General features: G+C 42.3%; 2 protein-coding genes across 3 annotated transcripts in view; one reads left to right on the forward strand and one right to left on the reverse strand.

Moving 5' to 3' along the window:
• USP7 (ubiquitin specific peptidase 7) overlaps window positions 1-13,469 on the forward strand; it is a 67,782-nt gene extending 54,313 nt beyond the window's left edge. For both annotated transcript variants that reach the window (XM_084216876.1, XM_084216875.1), the window contains 12 exons: window positions 614-681; window positions 1,617-1,717; window positions 3,057-3,210; window positions 3,564-3,631; window positions 4,678-4,786; window positions 4,880-4,957; window positions 5,300-5,400; window positions 5,974-6,073; window positions 6,922-7,041; window positions 8,287-8,358; window positions 9,292-9,382; window positions 12,086-13,469. In XM_084216876.1, coding sequence (XP_084073002.1) covers window positions 614-681; window positions 1,617-1,717; window positions 3,057-3,210; window positions 3,564-3,631; window positions 4,678-4,786; window positions 4,880-4,957; window positions 5,300-5,400; window positions 5,974-6,073; window positions 6,922-7,041; window positions 8,287-8,358; window positions 9,292-9,382; window positions 12,086-12,192 — 1,169 coding nt within the window. In that variant the 3' untranslated portion in view covers window positions 12,193-13,469. The remainder of the gene's footprint in view (window positions 1-613; window positions 682-1,616; window positions 1,718-3,056; window positions 3,211-3,563; window positions 3,632-4,677; window positions 4,787-4,879; window positions 4,958-5,299; window positions 5,401-5,973; window positions 6,074-6,921; window positions 7,042-8,286; window positions 8,359-9,291; window positions 9,383-12,085) is intronic.
• A 4,780-nt stretch (window positions 13,470-18,249) lies between these two features.
• On the reverse strand, window positions 18,250-22,222 carry LITAFD (LITAF domain containing; the record flags this gene model as incomplete). Its single annotated transcript, XM_084216222.1, has 4 exons — window positions 18,250-18,358; window positions 18,830-18,989; window positions 20,025-20,090; window positions 22,123-22,222. The coding sequence occupies 4 exons, from the start codon at window positions 22,220-22,222 to the stop codon at window positions 18,250-18,252; spliced, it is 435 nt and encodes a 144-aa protein (XP_084072348.1).
• Window positions 22,223-22,516: the final 294 nt, after the last annotated feature.

A 22,516-nucleotide genomic window follows, 5' to 3' on the forward strand; every position in this document is an offset into this window, starting at 1 on the left:
AAATCCCCACAGGTGGTCACTTCATTGTTGCTGTACTCACCAGGTGTTGCAGCTGATTCAGACATGTTGTAAAGCTTTGGGATGTGATACTTCCCTCACAATAGCTTTTCATGTAACTCTTCTACAACCTTCCACTATAGCAGCCTGAGCAGCTGCTCAGCCTGAATTACCTGTGAGCCTTGATTTTCATATGGGGTCCATTTAAGGAATTCAGCAAATACCCAGTGACTAAAAATATTTTAGTTTCTTGTTTTGAATGTCTCATTTTGTTAGCTTATACATATTTTCTACTTTTGTATTTTAGCTGTCTTTATTTTTTTTTTTAAGATACTAAACCTTTTTTCTGGGGAAGTAGCAGTGCTATTTAATCTCTTGGATTTTCAGTGAACTTGCACATATTGTTGTTCAGATGAAGTGGAAAGGAAGCATAAATGTGTGTCTGGTTGAATGTCAACAAGGGAAACTTAAAACAAGGGAAACTTAAGGAAGGCTCTTTCTTAGGCATTGTAGAACCATCTACCTAGGGTAAAGAAAGGGATTCTCTCCTTTCTGTGGTTGGTCTCACTAGCAATCAGTGCAACACATTTCACATTCCTTCTTTTTTCTCCAACAGGTGACTTGCTTCCAGTTATGTGTGAGAGAGCAGGATTTCCACAAGAAACTAACCTTATCCTCTATGAGGTTTGGATTGATAGACTTTTTTGTAATTTTTTTGTCTTTTGCATGCTGTAAAGGAAAAAATATTTATTAATTTAAAAAGTTGTTCATAACAATGGTAATTTATAAATTATCAGCACTGTAATCTGTGACTTTGAAGTCTACAGTTCTGCAAAAGAGTAGGAGAAGAGAATTAACTTCAAAACAGATTTTATATTAAACAGATAAAAGTGTAAAGCTTTAAAACCAAAAAACTGTCTCCATGAGGGTCCTATATGACCAGCTTTGTTGTGCTAAACCTGTGTGGCTGAGTTAGAGGAGCTGATGCTGCTGATATTATTTGCCATTGTGTTTTCAGTGTCTACCTTGGTAAACTTGAGAAAATGTTGCATCTTTTCCTTCCTTCCCCAGGCCAAAGTCAGCAAACAAAATCTGCTAGGCTGTTTCTGCCCAAATACACAAGCAGTGAATCTTCATAACTGCTACATTTATTGAGTGCTGATGATGCAGATCTTGCCAAGGCCAAGTCCTTGCTAGAGTAGAAGAAGGAATTGGGTTTTTGTTGCAATTTCTGGTAGCAGTCCTGCTGCTCTCTCTGGTGGTTCCAGGGCAGCACACACACTGCCATCCTAAAAAACAAAGCTGTATTCCTTGCTCTGGCCTGGGTTACAGTGCCATTCCAGTTTGTTTACACAGGTGCTTTTATCCCTGGGTCAGCCCAGAGGTCAGCCTACAATTATAAATATGTAATATGTATATATATATTCAATAATAAATTTAATATACATTTTAATAATATTTAATGCATTGGATTGGAATAGATACAAATCTATCCCTTTGTTTCAGTTGCAGGATTGTACAGGTTACCTTATCTGGTGATTTCTTCCCTAGATCACTTATTTGTGATCTTTATTTTTGTCTTTTATTTTGTGATCAATAATTTTTGGGTTTTGTTGCAGGAAGTTAAACCCAATTTAACAGAAAGGATTCAAGACTATGATGTGTCTCTTGATAAAGCTCTCGATGAACTCATGGATGGTGACATCATAGTGTTTCAGAAGTATGTATTTTAAGGGGGCACCCTATTGCAATAATATCACCTGGTTCACTTTGAAAGCTGAACTTCCTTTAAGCTTTTTTATCAATAGCTAAGTATTGCATTCCAATAGTAGATGTGTTCTCTGCAGTTCTTATTTGTTTATTCAAAGGGGAAATGAACAAATATTAGTGCTATTTGAGTATCATGTGCCACATTACTTAAGGAAAAGGTGTTCTCCTAGTTTAGAAAACCAATAACCTAAAATTGCTCATAATATTACCAGAGTGTGTTCAGCAATGCATCTGATTTGTGCAGCTTTGTACTGGAGCCACTGTAACACAGACACCGAAGAGCCTTGCAGCATTTCAGATACCCTGGCCACTGGACAAGGCTCTTGGAGCTCTTTCAGCCCAGAATTACACTGAACTGCTTTCCCTTTTTGCCTCTCCCTTGTGCTCACAGTCAGGTCCTTACTGGTCTGCAGTGATGGGATGCTCCTAGTTTGCCTGAGCACGTGCCACTCGTGCCACTGGTGCTTCAGCTGGAGATTTCTCCAAGGCAAAAGGGGAGCTCCTGCATCTTGTATCCAATGAAGGGATCTTTCATAAGCTTGGCAGGGCTATAAATCAGCATTTCTATGCTCTCACTCCTGATGGTCACACCCAACTGTGTTGCTCTGTTTCTCTCCATGGGCTGACAGTGGGTGGAAGCCAGCTAGTCTATCTTCAGCACTCTTACCCCAGATTATGTGAGATGAATGTATTTCTCATGTCATGCCTTGGAACTCGCATTCCCAGTTGACCCAGTTGGTGTTATGCACCCTTGGCTGGCTGCTGACTCCTGGGTAAGTGCACAGCTTGTACCCTGGTGCTATTTCTCTGCAGAGAAGTTGGGGTACCAGTCAGGAGTGACCCAAACCAGCCCCTGTGCCCACTGTTCTGCTTCTCTGTGCCAAGGAATGCCGTCCATCTGTCCTCTGTGCAAAGTGATTGATCCAGGGGCTCATGGAAAGCTGTGCAGCATTAGTACAGACACACAGGGATGTGCCAGGGTGGGAGGGAGGGACAGCTCCTGCTGCAGTGGTGCTGTGAGCCCCCAGGAGCCCAGCAGGGCCAGGCTGCCAGGGGAGCAGCAGAGCAGGCGAGGGCTGCAGCACACAGCCACGGTGGGCTCTGGGTCCCTGCTGACTGCACCAGTCCTACTGTGTGCCAGTGGTGGCTCTTGCCAAAGGTTTCTAAACTTCATCTCTGTATCTCTCCACTGTTGCTGACTCACTGTAGAACATGTTTTTAAAGCCCCACCTGCCTGTGAGTGTAACAATGTGATGTGTAATGGTACCACCGTTTGTTTGCTCTTGTAGGGATGACCCAGAAAATGATAACAGCGAGCTCCCCACAGCTAAGGAATACTTCCGAGACCTCTATCACCGTGTGGATGTCATTTTCTGTGACAAAACCATCCCAAATGACCCAGGCTTTGTTGTTACTTTATCCAATAGGATGAATTACTTTCAGGCATGTGTTCTGCTTCTCTTTTGTTTCCCTGTCTGGAAAGTAACTTTTGCACTAGCTCACAAATGCATTATACATACTTTTAGCAAAGTTCTTAAACTGTCCCTGTATATTTTTTGCATTGTGTAGATTTCATTTTAAATGAAAAATTTAAAGAAGCCACTAAGTCTTGTGAGAAAAAAATACCATAAATCCCCCTTATTAATAAGGAGTTATTTGATAATTGGATTCTTTCTTTGTAGACCATTCTGCTCTGTCAGGGAAATTATATTCTCAGGAAATAATGACTGTATGATTGTAGAGCAATGTCATAACTCAGTGAAACAATTCAGAACTTACCAAAAATTTATTTTCAGGTTGCAAAGACAGTCGCTCAGAGACTTAACACGGATCCAATGCTATTACAATTTTTCAAGTCCCAAGGGTAAGACGAATTCCTTAGTATTCTGTGTCTAAGCTGCTCCTCAAAAAATTAGCCTTTTCCAGGTCATTAACTAATTCTCTACCAGTAAGATGTTACCTTTCTCGCAAGCACAGCAGGTTGCTTTGACAGTTGAAGTATTGCAATGTCTGTCTCTAGAGCCTCAAAGAATTGCATGTTTTAGAAGAGTTCTAGTAAATGTCATTTAAAAAATCATTAATTACTTCAAAGCCTGATGCTGTGGGATAAATTGCTAGGTTAGTTCAAGTGCTGTTTCAGTGAATGGAGACTTCTAGAATGGAGGAGAGCAGAAACAAATGCACATAAAAGCATTTTGCTGATTTTACAAGTTTAAATGCAGGAGTTACTTCACTGAATTCTCCCCTCCTCCCTCAAATGAGGTTTTATGAAGATGACAACAATCTAACAAGTTCTCATGTGCTCAAAGGGATATTTCTGGTTAAAGTGGTGGTTTTACACATGTTTGTGTAAAACTAGACTTGAATCTGTATAAAACTAGAGCAGAAAGTAGTGTATTATAGCTCTGTGTATGTGCTTCAGGAATAATGCACGCACAAAACTTACAGCTCTCTGTATTCATGGAAGTGTAGATACTCTTTAGTTACCTGAGGCTATCTCCCTTCATCATCAGTGAGAATTTGAGTAGCTCTTTGTAGTTTGCAGTGCTGTGGTGACTGTGGAATTTGCTGTGTCATATGGCTGCACAAATTAGCCTTTCACAATCTAAAGCATGTGCTGCTATGCCAGTAATTTCAGCGGAATGTAGGTCTGCCAGCCTGCAGCACTGACATCAGTGAGCCTGTAAACATCCAGGAGAGTTAACACACACCCTGAATGGTTTTCTGTTCCCACAGCCCAGCTGTGTGTAAAAATCACTAAAGTTCTGTGTCTTGTGCTGCTTAGGCTGTGTTAACAATTATGTGAAACTCGAAGCCAGTAATAAAAATGTTCTTGGTGCTTCAGTTTGCTGAGCAGTAATGGATTTTGAAGAGATTGATTTTAAGAACATGTTTTCTTTCCTTCTGTAGTTATAGGGATGGCCCTGGTAATCCTCTTAGACATAATTATGAAGGTACTTTAAGAGATCTTCTGCAGTTCTTCAAGCCTAGGCAACCAAAAAAACTCTACTATCAACAGGTAAGAGTCTTTTCTTTTTATTGGGGTGAGTTTTAAAAAATAATTCTGCCCTATTCAAAGTATGCCTAAAGTGTTTTTCTTTTCTTTCTTAAGCTCAAAATGAAGATAACTGATTTTGAAAACAGAAGAAGTTTTAAATGCATATGGCTAAATAGCCAGTTTAGGGAAGAGGTGAGTGAAGCCATTACACACTTGCTGTTGTTTCTGTGTCAGAGCTGGTATGGCTGTGGTTATGGATCTCCCCCTGAATAACCCCTGAGAATTAGAACAAAGCTGTACATGATGTAAAAAAAAACCTAACAAAACAACAGCAAAAAAACCCCAGAGCACAAAAAATGTAAAAAAAAAAAAAAAAAATCAGATCTCTTAACAAAAATGTTGAAGGTGACATAGGTGTTGACTTATCTTTTCAAGATGGGTGGTTGAGGGGAAGAATCCAGTGTGTTCTGTGCTTTGATGTGGTTGTTTACTTTTTCAGATTTTCTAATTATTTTTGTGTTTCAAATTCCACAGGAAATAACAGTATATCCAGATAAGCATGGGTGTGTGCGGGACCTGTTAGAAGAATGTAAAAAAGTTGTAGAACTCTCTGAAAAAGGTTCAGGGAAATTAAGGTAAAGGTGGAAGACTCTGATTTCTTCTATGTGATCATGTAAATTTAATGTAGCAAAGTATCTGTAGAATTTAAAATACTGTAGATACCATTATTAACAGTTGAAATATAATATTGTGTTAAAATCTTTCAGATTGACACTGTTAAGTGTTCTTCGTAACTATAAATATAATTTTTACACATTTATTTTGTATTTAATAAAGTTTCATCCTCGAGTTTCATCAATTGCATTTGTTAGTCATGACTTATTAATTGTTTCAAATCCAAGCATTTCATGCTATTCACTTCTCAGGAGTTACAGGGTCTAAAAGTGAGGTCATTTAAAGAGGATGTGTAAAATAATCACAAAAAACCTATATTCTGTAATGGAGCTGCTTGGCTTTTTGCATGAGCTAGAGATAAGTTGCCTCTTATGGCTTTACTGTTTAATTTTTTCTTAAGATTGAATTTAGAAATACAATAGCAGCATCAGTGTACATTCTACACTAATCTCTCTCAAGATTTGAGAAAGAAATGTTGCATTGAATTTTTTTTTATTCACTTGTTAAAAATGCTTTTCCTGTTTATCTTTAAGGCTGCTAGAAATTGTAAGTTACAAAATAATTGGTGTCCATCAGGAGGATGAGCTGTTAGAGTGTTTGTCACCTGCAACAAGTCGAACGTTTCGAATAGAGGTAAGTTGTGCTTGTCTTAGAGAAGCTTTAAAACCTGACCTGGAGAGAGAAAACTCTTTCATCTGGTAATGATCTTTTTCTGGGTGCTGATCTTCAAGTTCTGTGATGTTTGTATCAAGATTACATGATAATATTATATGTATTTTTAAAGATAATGCTTTAAAAAAGATCCATCATTGTTCCATCTCCCTACAATGGTTTCATTATTTCATTTATACATATGGTTTTATAACAATACATGAAGACTTCGCAAGAGCCTGTCCAAAGGACATTTAATGTCTTGGCAGTAATTCCAAGGTTTGTTTGAGAGTTCATGATGGAAATGTTTATGCTTAGAACCCACTTTTGTACTGTAATATTCTAGAAGGTTTTGTTTCCTTTTCTGTTACACTAGAGGTTCTTGAAGCATATTTCATACTTAACATGTGATTTTTTTTTTCTAAACATCTCATCATATAGATCTACTAACTTGCTTCAAAGATCAGAAATGAAAAAAAAAGTTTCCTGTGTAAACTGTAATGAGGAGCTGGCAAGAGGCCTGTGTTACTGTCAGCTAGTTCTGCACTGATAGAAGATTTCTTGTCAAAAAAGCCATTCAGGGAAGCCAGGAGAATATTTCCTGAGTAGGGGAAGCTGAAGTGCTGTCATGCCAGGGATGAGGGACTCTGGTAAAAGACTCTGTCAAACAACATGGCTCTTTTAATTGTTTTTGAATAGAATTGTTTGAAATCAGTAACAGTACATCAATAATGCTTTCAGTTTCTTAACTAGAAAAATAACTTCAAAGCATTAGTTTCTTTTTGTGCCAGTTTAGCTGATTGGAGTCACAATTCTCTGTCTGGATCTAGGAAATTCCTCTGGACCAGGTAGATATAGATAAAGAAAATGAGATGCTAATCACAGTGGCACATTTCCACAAAGAGGTTTTCGGGACATTTGGAATTCCATTCTTGCTGAGGATACACCAGGTGCAGTATGCCTCCCTTTTTCTCCTGTGGGATTATACTGATGATGTTTTCTTTAAGTACTGTTGAAGAAATGCATTAATGTAAGAAGTGTGTAGGAAAATACAGCTCTTGTATCAAAGGTTCTGCCCAATCTCTGCCTTTTTATGGTTCGGTGATTTCCCTTTGCATATCCAGCTTGTTCGGTGTTTCAGTGAGCCTGTGCAGCACCTAGAAAGCTGTCACTTGGCAGCAGCTGCCATCCCCTGCCCCCTGCAGAATCCCCCAACAAACCAGAACCCTCTTTCCAACAGCACTTGAGTACCTGCAGTGCAGAATTGTTGGCAGAAGTGGCCCTGCCATGGTTGCTCTCACTGAGACAGGATCATGGAAATGGGGTTGCTTTCTCCATCACTTTCGGAGATGACTTTGCATTTCATCCCTCCTGTAATTTGATGTGCTTTATCTTCTAGGGCTGAAAGTTGGTACAAGAACAAAAGCTAATTTTGAAAGCTTAATTTAAATTCTCAAGTTTTTCCTGTAGTGCTGCTCCAGCTGAATGTCACCCTGATTCTCTTAATATCAAAGTGTATTTCTGGGAGCAGTTTGCCATTTCCTTCTAAGCTTTTTCTGGTTCATGTGTGTTACTTTGTATGAAAATTACCTACTTTAAAAATTTGGGAATGAGAAATGTGTCCATATTTCTCTACCTCTAAAATTATAATTTTACTAGTTTCCATATTTTTGATCAAAGAGTAACAACACTTATTTGGTGATTTTTGGTGAAAACCATTTGTTCTGCATTTCCCTGTTACGACAGTTAATATATATTAGTCATCTTGAGGTTGACAGTATCTGTCACTTTTTTGGGCACTTTACATAGACAGGGAGCAGAAACATACTACAAAAAGTAGCAACAAGCTTAGCAAGAAGATGGGGTTTTTTTTACAAGTTCCTATTTTGCTGCTAATTTTTTTATTTTGTTGCTTAACTTTAACTTAACTTGCACATATCAGTGGCAGTGCCTGGGCAATTTATGGGGCAGTTTGCATAATGATAAATCAATAAGACTTTAAAGTTCCTGAATGTAGAGCAAGTTGCCTGCAGTTGTTCCATATTGTAGAGAATGATGTTGACACTTGTGTAATTTTGTAAATAACAGAGACTTGATGCAATCTATTTCAATGAAGCTTCAAGCAGGAAATACTAACAGCTTCCCTTCTTTTTCCTAGATTTTTTTGACATTAAAAATCTTATTGTAATTGTTAGGGTGAACACTTCAGAGAGGTTATGAAGCGGATTCAGACAATGCTGGACATACAAGAGAAAGAATTTGAGAAGGTAATTTCAAACTGGGAGAGTTTTTATTGCTTACTGTAAACCTTACATGAGTTTATTGTAGTAGGTTGGAACACCCCAGACTTGGGATGTGTAGATTTTGTATGATACAACAGCTGCTTGACTGAAATAATGCTTTTTCTAGGACTAATTAGTTAGAATGGGTAGGATCAGTATTTCTGTACTGCATCAAGAGAGATATTCTGCAGAACATTAAAGTAACCCAGAAAAGTGTAGCTGGTGTGGGACCTTTAGAAGCCACCCCCACATCACATTCCTTTTCAGAGCAGAACGTGACTCAGTCAGGTTGTGCAGGGTTTTTCAGTTGCAATTTGTAAACTCCCAAGGGTGGGAATTCTGCCCTGTTCTGGACACTGTGTTTTAGAGTATTTCCACTATCACTGGGAAGCCTTTGCTTTCCTTACACATAATCAGAATGTTTCATTTTGCAACTTGTGGAGGTCACCTCTGTGCAGTTTTTTGAGAAGAGCCTGCTCCTCTGTACCATCCTTCAGGTGGTGGAAAACTATAGATATCCTGTCAGCCTCTTCTTTGCTGAGCTGAGCAGAACCCCTTTCCCACAGGTTCCTGCATGCCAGGTTCCCCCCAGTCCTCTCACAGTCTCACTGGACTGTTGCTGCACTTGCTGCAGTTTGTTACCCTTTTTCCCTGGAGGGCTTGAAGCTGGACACAGTATTCCAAGATGTGGGTTCATGATTTCCTGAGCATTTATTTTGTCCCATTATCCAGGTTGTTGATGAGGGTTTTAACCAGGATTGGCCTTTTTCAATTCCTGAAGTTGAAAGTTATGAGTTGAAGTTAAAAGTTTTCTACTTACAACCAGCTGCAAGTTAGACTGTGAACTTAGGCTGGAAGACTTAATATTAGTGTCATATCCTACCACTTGGTTTTTGAGGTTTTTTTTTCTTTGCATAGTTTAAATTTGCCATTGTAATGATGGGCCGACACCAGTATCTCAACGAAGATGAATATGAAGTGAACTTGAAAGATTTTGAGTCCCAACCTGGTAAGTTCTTAGACAACCTCCCTTGTCTTTTGGCCTGCTGAAGCTGCTCTGCCAGTTGTTATAATGAGTTCATCCCTAACTGAGGATGCAGAAAGAGTTTGTTCTTTTTACGTGACATACATTAGATGTAGTGACCAAGCAAGTATTTATATACCTCAGTGTGCACACTGAGCAGTGTTATATGAATATGTTAGTCCAAGAGTATGTGTTTTATAGGCATATAGATAAATAATCTGTTTCCTTTTGAGTTAAAAGATTGCATGTGAATGACCAAATGGGTCCAGTGTCAGTATAACACACTTTACAGCATCAGTTGCACATTGTCTTTATTGTCCTTCTACCCCCTTGCATATTTGATTCTTGTGATAAGATAATTCTTGTTTATTCTTGATATCCTCAATGAATCTGAAGATTCTAACAAGAACATTAAATATGTCAGTTAGATGCTGTTTAGATTATTCTTTCCATAAGAAGTGAGTCACCAAGGCACAAATTCAGCTCCATTCTAAATCTGTCTCTGAATGGGCTGCCATGTTTACTTGACTGACATTTAAACCTCTGTTGTCTTAGACATTTACACATAGGAGAAACCAGGTTAATCCTTCAGGAGTTCCACCACAGGAGTGTTTTCATAGCCATAGCATGGGTTGGGCTGGGAGGTGCCTTAAAGATCATCCCATTCCACCCTGCTGCCAGATGCTACACACCAGAGCAGTCACCATCAAACCTGGCCTTGGACACTTCCAGGGGTGGGACAGCTGCAGCTCCTCTGGGCAACCTGCAGCAGTGCTTCTAAATCCAAATCTCTCCTTTTTTTTTTTTTTGGAGAGTTCTGTTTGGGAATGGCACCTTTGCATCACAGTCAGGGATCCATTGAAACCCTTGAATTCATTGGGGTTTCTTCACCCTGCTTAGCTGAGTGTTCCTCTCTGTGAGTTGCACTGACTCTCTGCAGTTCTGTTTTTCTGACAATTAGTAATTCTGGTTTTTATTGGTAGGTTTTTCTAGGGTTGAGCTTTCTCCAGTTTTTCCCAGCTGTGCTCTGGATTGATGTAACAGCTGTAAAGAAATCCTGTAATTGTCCATTCATTTAAAAACCTGCAGAGAGTTAGACCTGTGTTATCACTTGCAGGAGCCTAGCAAACAGTCCTTTTGTTGTGTGTGTAGCACAGGCAGGCTTTTGCTTGCCAGAGCTGTGAGTGCACAAGTCACCCCAGAGCCCAGGACCTGTCACTGCAGGACCTCTGTGCACTGCTGTGGAGGGTTTCTGGATGGTCAGCTTGGAGGTGGACATTTCTCCACAGACAGATAAACTCTCTCTGCTGTGGTCAGAGCAGGCAGAGTCCTGATTTTATTCAGAGAGTCATCCCCCTTGGGCCAGGGAGGGAAAGGCAATAGTCTGGAATGAGCTGCTGGGCTTGGTGAGCACAGCAGAGCCAGTGGTGCCAAAGCAGCTTGAATAACGAACCAGGTGACCAGGTCAAAGGCACAGAACATGTCAGGATGTGAAGGAGGGAGAACTTGAACTGTTTTTACTTGAACTGTAAGGAATGTGACAGCAAAAGGTTTTAATTTGAGAGTTCATGGAATTCACCCCTGTGAGAAAATACACTCTGATAGAGTGAATTTCTACAAATGCCAAATTTTAGCACACACTGGACTGATGGAAGCAAAGCTGGGGCATTGCACAGTTTGATTGGCACAGCTGATGTCAGTAGTGTCCCTCTGCTGTTGCCAAGGTACACTAACTATAGCTGTGACTGTGCTGGCACCAACCATGTAGGATCTCATTTCTTTCTTCAGAAACATTCAAATTCTTCCACTAAGATTGGCAGTTCTCTTTTAGTTTGATATTGACCATTATGTAAACAAGAAAAAAAAAGTCTAAAATAATTTTGATTGAAGAAAATATATCACAAAATGCAGATGCAGGCAACCAACAAGGTCACATATTTTATGCTTTAGTGGTTGCAGCTGATGGCTTTGAATGTAGAATGTACTTTCCTTGCTGGGGGCCTCTTTAGTTTCTGCCTTTATCATTTCACTTCAAAGAACATTGGATGCTCTGCATTGTGAACATCTTAAAAGAGATTTTCTTCCATTTGCAAAAAGTATGTGGACTGTGTTTTTTCATTAAAACAAGCAGTAGAATAAATAATATTGGGTTGAACAAATGAAAAAAAAGTATCTTTTCTTTGCAATCTAAGTGACTAGGGCTTTTTTTCATAAAATAAAGAGGAGGGTCATGATTTCTTAATAAGCATTATTTGTATTTTACATTAAGTAAACGGATATTTCCACTTAAACCAGATGATAGGGGTAGCAGAGATTATAGCAAATACTGTTGGTTGTCATGTTTCAATGGCAGATCCTCCCTGTTTGGAACAGGCTCAGCACTTTGGTGAAAGCTGGTACTGTGATGTGCCTCTGGCCATAACAGTGCTTATCTTGCTTTAGCACAGCCTTCACAAAGTCCTGTAGGTGAATGAAGAAGAGGAAAAGCAGGTCCCTGCTGCAGAAGGAGCTGTGGGATGTGCTGCTGGAAGGAAAGCCCTGCCCCTCCGGCTGTGGGGCTGCTCTGCCCTCCTCTGCCCTCCCTGTGATTCTCTGTGGGCAGGGCACGCAGGACTAGTTTGTGTAATGGAAACATTTTTCCAATTTAGTCTTAAAACTTCATTATTTTTTTTCTCTTTTCTTTTCTAGGCAACATGTCTCATCCAAGGCCATGGCTAGGGCTTGACCATTTCAATAAAGCCCCAAAGAGAAGTCGCTACACTTACCTTGAAAAAGCTATTAAAATCCATAACTGACTTACTTAACCAGATTGTCAAGGCAAGGGACAAAAATAAGTGTGTGTGTGCACCTTTTTAACAACTGTAGAACTTTGGTACACGTGCACTATATCTGAAGTCTTCAGCAAGAGGATTTGCTGCTGATGTTAATTTTATTTTGTTGAGGCTGTTCAGTTTGGCTTCTCTGTATCTATTGACTGCCCTTTTTGAGCAAAATGAAGGTGTTTTTATAAAAGCTTGGATGCCAATGAGAGTTATTTTATGGTAAACGTAATGCAAGGCAATTGTCAGCATAATGAGGGAAGAGTTTAGTAGAACAGTTGACATTGGCAAAATTATTTGTCTGTAGTACGTTTATAGATGGCATAAGCTGACTGGCTGCCCTTCCCGTGTGGTGTTCACCATCACTGCAGCTAGTAAGTCTTATGTTTAGACTCACATCAGATTTATTTCCTTCAGTTATACTTTAAATGACATTTTTGTGCATTTGTAAATGCAAAAGAAAAACTCACATCATCAATAAATAGCAATCTCTACTTTATTGTGTACATTGTTGGCACTTATTCGGGATTTTTGTCTCCTCCAGCTTCATAGAATCTTTTTTAATAAACTAGTTTTCATTTAATTTAGTCAATACTTTGCATCCCGTTTTACCAAGTGGATGCCCCGAGTCCTAAAAAGAGATATTTGGGTCTTTTTATGAAATTTCCAACCACTGAGAAATACCGTTGTGATTGATTATGCCATCTTCTGGCAAATAGAATGACACTCAAAAGTTGGCAAAAGCAAGTGAAAAGATTATAAATATCATTAATTTAGTTACCATGGGAAGAGATGGGGAAAACACAAGAACTAGCCTTTTAGCACAGAGGGCATGCTCACTAGTGTTTAGTAAGCTGTTGACTTTGTATAAAAAAGGAGGAAAAAAAAACGAAAAAAGAAGAAAAAAAACTGAAAAAAGCAATTGTATATTTAATGAATGAACATGTACAATTTAACACTTGGAGGTTAATTTTATTGGGTGAGTCTGCAAGTGAATTTCACTGATGTTGATATTCATTGTGTGTAGTTTTATTTCAGTCCCCAGACTGCTTCCTTTTCTTTGGAGCTAATGCCAGCCGCGTGTCTAGTTTTGAGTGCAGTAAAGATAGAATCAGCAATTCACACTTAATTTTACATTCTTTTCCAGTACTTTATTTTGTTTCTGTAGCCGCAGTGTACAACTCCTCTTCCTGTATATTGCCTTTTTTTGCTGGAAAATGTTGTATGTTGAATAAAATTTTCTATAAAATTTTTTTTGATGAGTGATGACATGGACATTGAAGAAGATTTCTCCTCTCCTTGGAAATAGAGTTTTAGGAAATGTTTTCATTCATGAGATTTTGCTAAAGGTGTGGTTTTCTTTTTCCTTAAGTGTTGACAATTGTATAATCCTCATTTGTTGTTTTGGGGAAACTTTGTGGGGGTTTCTGTTTAATAGTTTTGGGGTTTAGAGGTTTTTGCGGGGTTTGGTTTTTTTACATCCTAACTAGTCACATTTGAGCTTAACAAATAAAAGGTTTTCCAGGAAAGGAGCCATGTACAAAAAAGACAAATGGAAAAATTATTTTACTAGTTTGTTTGTAAAGCTTGTAGAAGAGTCTTTGTGGTAGACTGGACTCTGCCTGCCTGTAAAAAATTTTGTGGTCCAGATTCTCAAGTTTAATATTATAAATGGTGTAAAGTGAAATCTGGAGTCTCTAAAGGTAAGGTCTCTTCATAGAGTAATAGATTCCCTCTGTAATGTGTTCCCTGTATTCATAACCAAAACAGAAGGTGCAAGTTCTAGGAATGTTTGATTCTCTTTTTAGTTTGTATCTTGCAGTGCTTTTAGCTGTCTCTTAGTTCCAGTCAAGGCAAACTAGTTGTTTACTTTTGTTTTGCTGTCTGTGTGTGTAGGTTAGCATAGAGGGAAGTGCTTAACTGGCATGCCTTAAGTGAGAAAGCTTTCCTTTGCTTTGCATTTCCACCAGGCTGGTGAGAACTGCACCATCCCAGGGCTGCTTTTACTGATACTTGGATTGTCTCTACAGGCTTTCAGTAAATGTCAGGATTTGTTTCCAAACTGTTCCTGTGAATCAGAGGCTCTGGTCAGCAGTAGCAAGCCCTAATTATATTTAGTGTTGTTTAGACTGATATGAAATTGAGCTTGTATCTGAATGTCACTAAGTTTTCGCATTCATTTATGAGATGGTGGCAGCTTTTAGGGGCTATCTTAAGAAACACAATCCTTCCTATTTCAGAAGAAAATGCCACTAACAGTAGATTTTGGGTGCCTTCTGGGTTTTAGATGACTGGATTTTATGTGCTTCAGTATTCATGCTATTCCCACACTAGATTGGTGATGTCCATACTTTGAGGCATTCCATATGCAGTTTTCAATTACTGAATGATTTTCAAAAAAAAAAAAGTTTTGGAGCACAAATAACTTGTTACTGAAATGTGGAAACACCTATGAAGAGGAGGACAGGAGGGTTTCTCAGGTGCAATATGTTTGTTTAGTTCACTAAAAAATTTACAAGAATACAATCTTCAAAACTGCCATGCTTTCCATTTCTTTATTTAGATTTTGGAATTATCTGGATACTAGACAGTGAATGCATTAAATTAAGGTAATGGTAATATAAGTGTTAAGCAATAAGGATGTAATTTCATGGTACACAGCATCAGAGCAACATGTTAACAACCCATCTGGATTCCCCCTACCAAAACAGAGCGTGGTTCCTGTAGATTTACATAGTGCCTTTTATCCTAAAGGAGTCCAAAGCATTCTGTGAAATCTGAGCAGATCACACCAGTGATAGTTGCTGACTAGAGAGTGCCAGCCAGCCCCAGCCCCTTCACCCGCCCAGGCTGGCACAGGCTGGCACAGCCACCCGGGCAGGACGAGCAGAGCGAGTGCCTCCCGCATCCCGGATCTACCTCAGCTGCTGCCCTCGAGCTCCGCCGGCGTCCCCGTGCCAGCGTCCCGTCCCGGTGCCAGCGTCCCCGTGCAGCATCCCGGTGCGGCAGTCTGGTGCCAGCGTCCCCGTGCAGCGTCCCGTCCCGGTGCCACCGTCCCCGCCCGGCCCCGGAGCTCGGAGCGCCCGGCCGCGGGGCTGCGCTGGCTGCAGGCGGCAGCGCCCATCGGAGCCACGCCGGGGGGTTGCTGTGTGATATCCTCTGTGAGCAATCGTTTTCTGTAGGAACTGTACATACTGTAAATAAAATAGCCCAGGGTAAGCACTGCATTGGTGTCTCGGCTCTTCGTTTTGGAGAGGAGTGGGAGTTACGGCTCTTGGGTCGCTCAGAACTCAGGGAGATCTTGGCTAGATTGAGTAGATGAAGTTTACAAACTGCGGCTAAATTGTGTGGTAGGAATGGCATTATTAATGTAAGGTGTGCTGACCAGAATGTAAATTTTGACTTGTATGTCAGCTTCCGCGTTTTGAGCTCTTGTTTTTCCTGAAACACTGAGGTGCAGAGTGTCGCTGTTTGATGTGAGAGCAGCAAGTGTCATTTATTGTTGGCTGTTAAACCTGCCTGGTCTTTGGGGTCAGAAAAAGGGGGAAATGTTCACGTGTGATATGTCCTAATCTGGGTCCAAATCTGTGTTCCATTTAATTTCTGTCCCAGGTGATGTTGAAGTTAGCTGTATACCAAGCACAGCAGGAAATTAAATTTGCTGTGGCTGGAAGCCTTTATTTTTTGTTAAATAGTTGTGTAAAACTATTGTACCTATAAAAAGTGGTGTAAAAATGTCCTGACTACTTCTGTTAAATACCTCTTGCACATCTCGAGTCATATATTTATATCATTTCTTTGCTGTGTGCATATTCATGTGGATTTGGGTTTTGCACCTTTCCTGATTAATGTCACTGACTTGGTGCATTATTTACCACTAATTAACAGCAACACTTGTGGTTTCACAGCCAGATTTTAAAATAGAGAAAAATCTTAACATACTAAAAAAATGTGTGAATTGGTAAAGCCTGTTGTGCTGCCATCTGTGTGCCTTTCATCCTTGAGGGTTTGTGTTCCATCAGGTCACAGCAGGTTGGGTGACTGGGGGGGACAGTCCCTGACCTTGGTACAGAAGAGTGAAGGCTGGGGCAGCTGCTCTGGGGATGGCTGGCTGTTGAGGGGGCTGTGGAGTGTTGGCTCTGCATTTCATGTAGGCCTAGGGAAATGGTTGGTTAACAGTTTTTACATGTATTTATCATGGTTTTTCACGCCCCACTCCCTGAAGACTGGGGTTTCTGTGGTCTAAAGGCTGCAGTGGTGCCGGTGTTGAAGTAAAATCAGTGCATATGCCCAGCCTAGCTTAACTGAACTGGGATCAGCTCAGTAGGGGCAGCTTGTGGTGCAGACTGTGACAGCTGGCTTAGGGTGACAGGGCTGGTGGCAGCGCCGTTCCTGAGGTTTGTTTCTAACAGCTGCCTTCAACTTTGCGGAGTCCAAAGCCAGGATTGCCTTTGCTGTGTCGCTGTGCCAGCCGCTGGAGGGGCTGCTGGGGACTCTGACCTGCGCTCTGACCTGACCCGGTGTCCCTGACCCTTTCCCGCTGTCCCTGTCCCTGACCCTTTCCGGTGTCCCTGCCCCTGACCCTTCCCCGGTGTCCCTGTCCCAGTTCCCTGCCCCTGACCCTTCCCCGGTATCCCTGTCCCGGTTTCCCTGCCCCTGTCCCTTTCCCGGTGTCCCTGTCCCAGTATCCCTGCCCCTGTCCCTTTCCCGGTGTCCCTGTCCCTAACCCTTTCCCGGTGTCCCTGTCCCGGTGTCCCTGCCCATGTCCCTTTCCGCTGTCCCGGTGTCCCCGCGGGCGGAGCGCGCAGTGCGCCCCGTGCCCGGCAGGGGGCGGTGGCGGGCGGTGCCCCGGGACGGCGGCTGCGGCCCCGGTCAGTGAGTGACCGAACAGGGACAGCGGTCACTGCACAGGGACAGGGACACTGGTCACAGCACACCGGTCACTGCAGGGACAGGAGCGTGGTGGCACACCAGCCCAGGTTTGGATAAGGATCTCTTTCAGCTCTCTAAGTGCCCGGTAGTGCAGCCCCGGTGCAGCTGCCCCGCATGCCCCTGCCCTCAGCAATCCATGTGCCCGTGTGGAAGCACTGATGATGTTGTAGCATGGAGACACATGAGCTTCTTCTCTTCCTCTGTTTACTTTTCCAGCCAGCAATACCCTGCGGCAGCTGCTGCTGCTGTCAGTGCTGAGAAGGGTCTGGGCACCTCCTGGGCATTGTAATTGCAGATATTTGATTGCACAAGTGACTGTAAAGTTCTGTGTGAAGGTAAAGTCTAATAAGTCTTGCTTTGGGAGAGGATGCACTGCAGTGAGAAGGCTGAGAGGTAAAATAAAGGCCTTGTGTTGTGGTGACTTTTTTCAAGCCGTGTTTGCTGATTTGTCTTCTTTGTGTGTTTGCCTTTTGCATTGCAGCTTGTTAATGTAAAGGGGGTGTCCCAGTGACCTGCAGAGACGTTTTGCGAGTATTGTGAACAATAACAGGTTTATTTTCTTACCTCATACATAACAGAGTAAATGCAGTCTCATAACTTAGTGCTTTGTTAATAAATAATCAGCTACACTGTACCACCCACAGCCCTGCAGGGGTAGATCCTGCAGGGAGAAGAGCAGAGAGAAATGAAATCCCAGCCAGTCAGTTCCAGTGCAGAGAAGGTAAGAGCTTCTCTGAAACATCCATGTCCAAACCTTGGTTAGTGGTGGGCTGAGAGGTCCAGAGGAGTCTGTGTCCCAGCTGGGTGGGAGATCTGGGAGAAGCTGAAGAACTCACCAGCTGGAAGCTTCACAGCACAGGGCAGTGAATCAAATAGAGCATAAATTAACTGATAGTGCAAATTAGTCTTGAAGTGTTTTTTGTTTTATGGCCAGTCCAACCATGTGGTGGGAAACTGGAGTTTACCAGGTGGGTTCACCAGCAAGGGAGCTGCAGAACCTAAGCAGAGTCCAGTGAATTTCCTAGCAGTAGTTTTATGTGCAGAATCTTATGCCATTGGGAAATAGAGGCTTTACAGCATCTGGTTGCATAAAGTTTGTTTCTATAGTCTTTTATATCTATAAATGTGAAATTGGCAGTATGGGCAGTAATGATCTGCATCCTTGAAGATCTTGATGAAGAGAGGGACGAAGCAGCATCCGAAGCAGCACCTAGAGCCAAAGGGAGATGGATGTGCACAGAATGATTACTGCCTTCCCTTTTCTGCTAGCCACAGCTGTGATTTCCCCCTGCCTTGTTCTCTCTGCCTTTTCCCTCTGTGAATCCACTTCTTTCCCAAGCCTATTAATGTTTAAAGTATCTTCCAAGGAATTTATCTTCTTCGCTTCTGACGTCTTATGCATGAGTCTGTTCCTGAGCCTGATCCTAAATTACAGTTGGGAAGTAGACAGTGTTGTACTAATTTCTGCTTGTCTTATGAAAAGTGAAACATACTGGGTTAAATTTAGCAAGTTTGCATCCCCTGTAGCCACGATGAGTGTATCTAGAAAGGACAGGATGGCTTCTCATCAAGTGGAGAAGGGCAAACTGTCTGTACAGGCACTAACTACAACTTTGATTTTTAATTACTCATTTTTAACCTTCTGCTGTGCTGAATCTGCACAGTTCCCATGAAAACTTACCCAACCATGCACAGGCTGGTGCACAGGAGGTAGGACAGCTTGCCCAGTCTGTAGGTGACCTGGGTGGTGATGTGCTGGCGGCAGGAAGGACAGATTGTGGATGTTGGTTTGCTGGAGAAGATCCCTGCCACGATGATGGGAGGCTGGGGCACCAAATAAACTGAGTTCAGGAGGAGAGGAGAAGCAGCCAAATTAGAAGCACAGGAAATATTTTGCAAGTTATAAAGCCTAAAGTGGGAGAATGTGGGCTCTTAAAGTGGCATCCATGTTATTATTGTTGATTTCAGGTGTATCTGTATCAACTGTGCTGATTCTGTGTGTCCCAAGGCAGTCCCCACCACCCTCTGCTGGATGTACTCTGACTGGTTTGTCTTCTGCTATTTAAAATTATATGAAAAGCCTTGTTCTCCCTGAAGAAGAGATTGGAAGGAGGTTGGGGAACTTTCTGGATCAACTTTTCAGTAGTTATGAGAAATTCATCAAAGCAGTTACTCTTACACCTACAAAACAGCTGTAGGTGTTTGTAGCTACAGCTACTGGTGCTGTCCTCAGTTAGTCTCTAGCTCATGTTTTTGCAGTCTAGACTTGACTATCATATTCCCTGAGGGGCACACCCCTTGTAGGTACATGAAAGATATTTTTTTCAGAAATGTTTTCAGTAAAAAAATACCATTTTAAGGATCCCAAACATGTTTGGGGTACAACTTCACACTGTAGCCTGAGGCAAAACTTGAGGAGTGGGAAGGTATGTGTTAGACAGATAGGATAGAGCATGTCTGAGTTCAAGTGCCTTCTGGTTTTAGGATATTTAAAAGTGTATGTCTCCTTTCCTCCTCCATGAGGTGTTACTGACTGCTCTTCAAAGCCTTTCCTCAGCAAATCCTTTGAGCTTCTCCACTTCATAAGGGTGACTAGAACAGGAACATTGGCCTTAAAATGATTTGTTCTGAAAGCCCTGGCTTCTGGCCCTTTTGGTTTGTTTGTTTTTGTTTTGTTTTTTTAATGGGTACTTGTGTAGATTGACTAATGCTGGACAATCAAGTCTGAGTTCCTTGTATTGGTTTTTCTACTGACATTTCTGTGGAAATTTTCCAGCCTATGAGGTTGTGGTTGGGTCAGCAAACTCCCACCCTGTGTGGATGTTGAAACCAAACCCATTTCACTCCTGCTGGCAGGGCACAGCCCCTGGGCTTACCCGGCTCCTCCACGATGGTGGTTTCTCGGTAGGAGTAGGGTGGGGGAGAAGGATACTCATAGCCCCCTGTGCAAGGAAAAACAGCAAAATGTGTAAGTGCCAACAGCTCCTGGCTCCCAAAATCCCCGTGGGGCGAGACAAGGGAGGCCTGCAGGGAGTGCCAAACCCAGCCCAGGGAGAAGCAGCCACAGAACTGATCCAGGGGGTTTCAAAGCCGCAAGAGCTGCAGTGGCTGGCTGGCCTTGCTTTTATAAAAGCTGAGAAAAAAAAATAATTTCTTAGGAAAGGCAGCAACTCCATCATTCCAGCATAACATTGTCATGATACTCAATTTAAGGACTTCACAGACAAAGGACCCACAGTACTTCAGTGGTAACTACCCTTACTATTCAGTGTTTAGAGCCTTTTTACTAGTTTAAACTTTATCAGCTTTCAACAAAGATATTTCATCACACTCTGCTCTAGAAAGAAAAAAAAAAAGTGAAAATATCTTTTTGCTTTGGGAGAAGGGAAGCTGGTGACTAAGACACCTCAAGTTTTTCAGTTCTTTTGCTAATCTTTCAAATTAAGAATGCAATCAGCCTACCTGAGGTGAAATAAATGACTGTATTAAAAATACATTCATGAATACATTCAAAATAAATCCATGTCAAAAGCTTTACAGCCAGCTGGCATGGATGTGGTACCAACCACAGGGCTGCTCTGGGACAGGAGGACAGTCCCTAAGAGAAATCTTGGTTGGTCAAGCCTGGGCAGCATTGGAGAAACCCTCACCCCCAGGCAGAGCAGCCCTGAGTCCAGCCTGTGCTCAAGCTTTTCACAAATGATGTGGGTGCAACCAGGGAATGAGCTCACAGGGATACAAATGGAAAATAAAACCAGGATTTTCCAGAGTGGGAGAAAATATGGTGGCAAAGGTGAAAAAAATGTTAGCAGTATTTTCTTGAATGTCTTGCCAGAGGTGGTAGAGATTTGCAATGGCATTTGGCTTTCGTGGTGGTGGGCTGGGGTTTAGTTTTTAGTCCTGTTTGTTTTTTTGTTTGGTTTTTAGGGGGTGTTATTTATAGGGGAAAAAATTGTAAAAAATTTTAAAACGAAATCATTTCCTTCTGATTTAGAAAAGGAATGTGCTTAGTACAGGTGAGCTCCCACTTGATGTTGTTAGTGGAGGATCTGCAGCTCAGTGCTGGGAGCGGGCAGTGCCTGTGCCTTGCCTGAGTGGCCCCAAGTGAAACTTCTTCTCCACAGCCTCTTGCAAGCTCTGCTGAGCTTAGAAAGAGGCCAGAGAGATCTTTGAGGACAAAAATATTTACAGAGAGAGCTGGTCAGAGTGAAATGCTCTGAAAATGAGTCAGGTTTAGAGGCCCAGGGCTGACACATCCAGCATTATTAGCTACTGCCTGAGCTCCCATTCGGATTTTTTCCTCCAGCCCTGTCCAGTAAAGGGCAATTTCCTCAGCAGCAGGAAGATAACGCAGGTACAGCCCCTGCGGATGGGGAGTGTTGTGAGGTGCTCGTGGAGGTGTGAGAGCAGAGCCTGGGTTGGGAAGGAAAAGCTCTCCCAGGAGAGCAGCAGCTCCCGGCGCCCTCCTGCAGCCCTGGAGCTGAATTGTCAGCACTTCACCCCTGCAGGAGCCTGGGGAGGGCAGCTTGGCCAGCAGGGACCCCGGGGAAAAGGCCAGAACCCGAAAACGAGATGACAATTTAAGCAGGACACGGCCCATCCACGTACAGAGTTTGCTGGCTGAACATTTGCGTGTTAAGAATATGAAATTATTGTAGTGATAAAGCTGCAATAAAGCACGTGGTTTAAAAAAGCTATTAACTAAACCAACAAAAATATTTATTGCCATTAGTTGGAACTGTTGATGCTGAGAATTTTGAACTTTAAAGGCACAGAAACATTTTACTGATGTTTCTGTTAGGAGATCCTAACCCCGGGGTTAGGATCCTATCCCTACCCCAGGGTTTATATGCTGGCACGGACGCTTTCTAAACCCATCACGTCCTGGCAAGGCTGGGCCCCAGATGTGCTCAGTGATGAAACCGAGCCCAGCGAGCCCCCGGAGCCCCCGGAGCCCTTCCCAGCCCCGCTCACCGTCCTGGCCCAGCTCCGGGGCCGAGGGCTCCCGGTAGCGCTCGGGGTGCGGCTCGTACATCACCACGGGCACCTGCGGCCGCTGCTTCTCCGCCGCCATCCCTGCGGCTCACCTGCCGAAAGAAGGGCAAAATAAAACCTCCCCTGCCTGGCTCTCCCTGCCCTGGGCTTGCCAGTGCTTCTGTAGCTCCCGCTTCTCACACTCGGGGGTGCTTAGAGGATATCAGCAGTTCTCACGCTGGGTTTTTGTAGGATGGAGAGCAGTCAGCTCCCGTAACGCTTTTGTGATGAGGAAGGTGGGGGGCAGAAAATACCATCTTAATAAAAGAAATACCAGTGTTTCTTTGTGCTGGGAAGCTAAAGATGTTCCCCCAGAAAACACCATTCAAACTCG

This window comes from Fringilla coelebs (genome assembly GCF_963513975.1).
Source record: "Fringilla coelebs genome assembly, chromosome: 16".
NCBI lineage: Eukaryota > Metazoa > Chordata > Aves > Passeriformes > Fringillidae > Fringilla > Fringilla coelebs.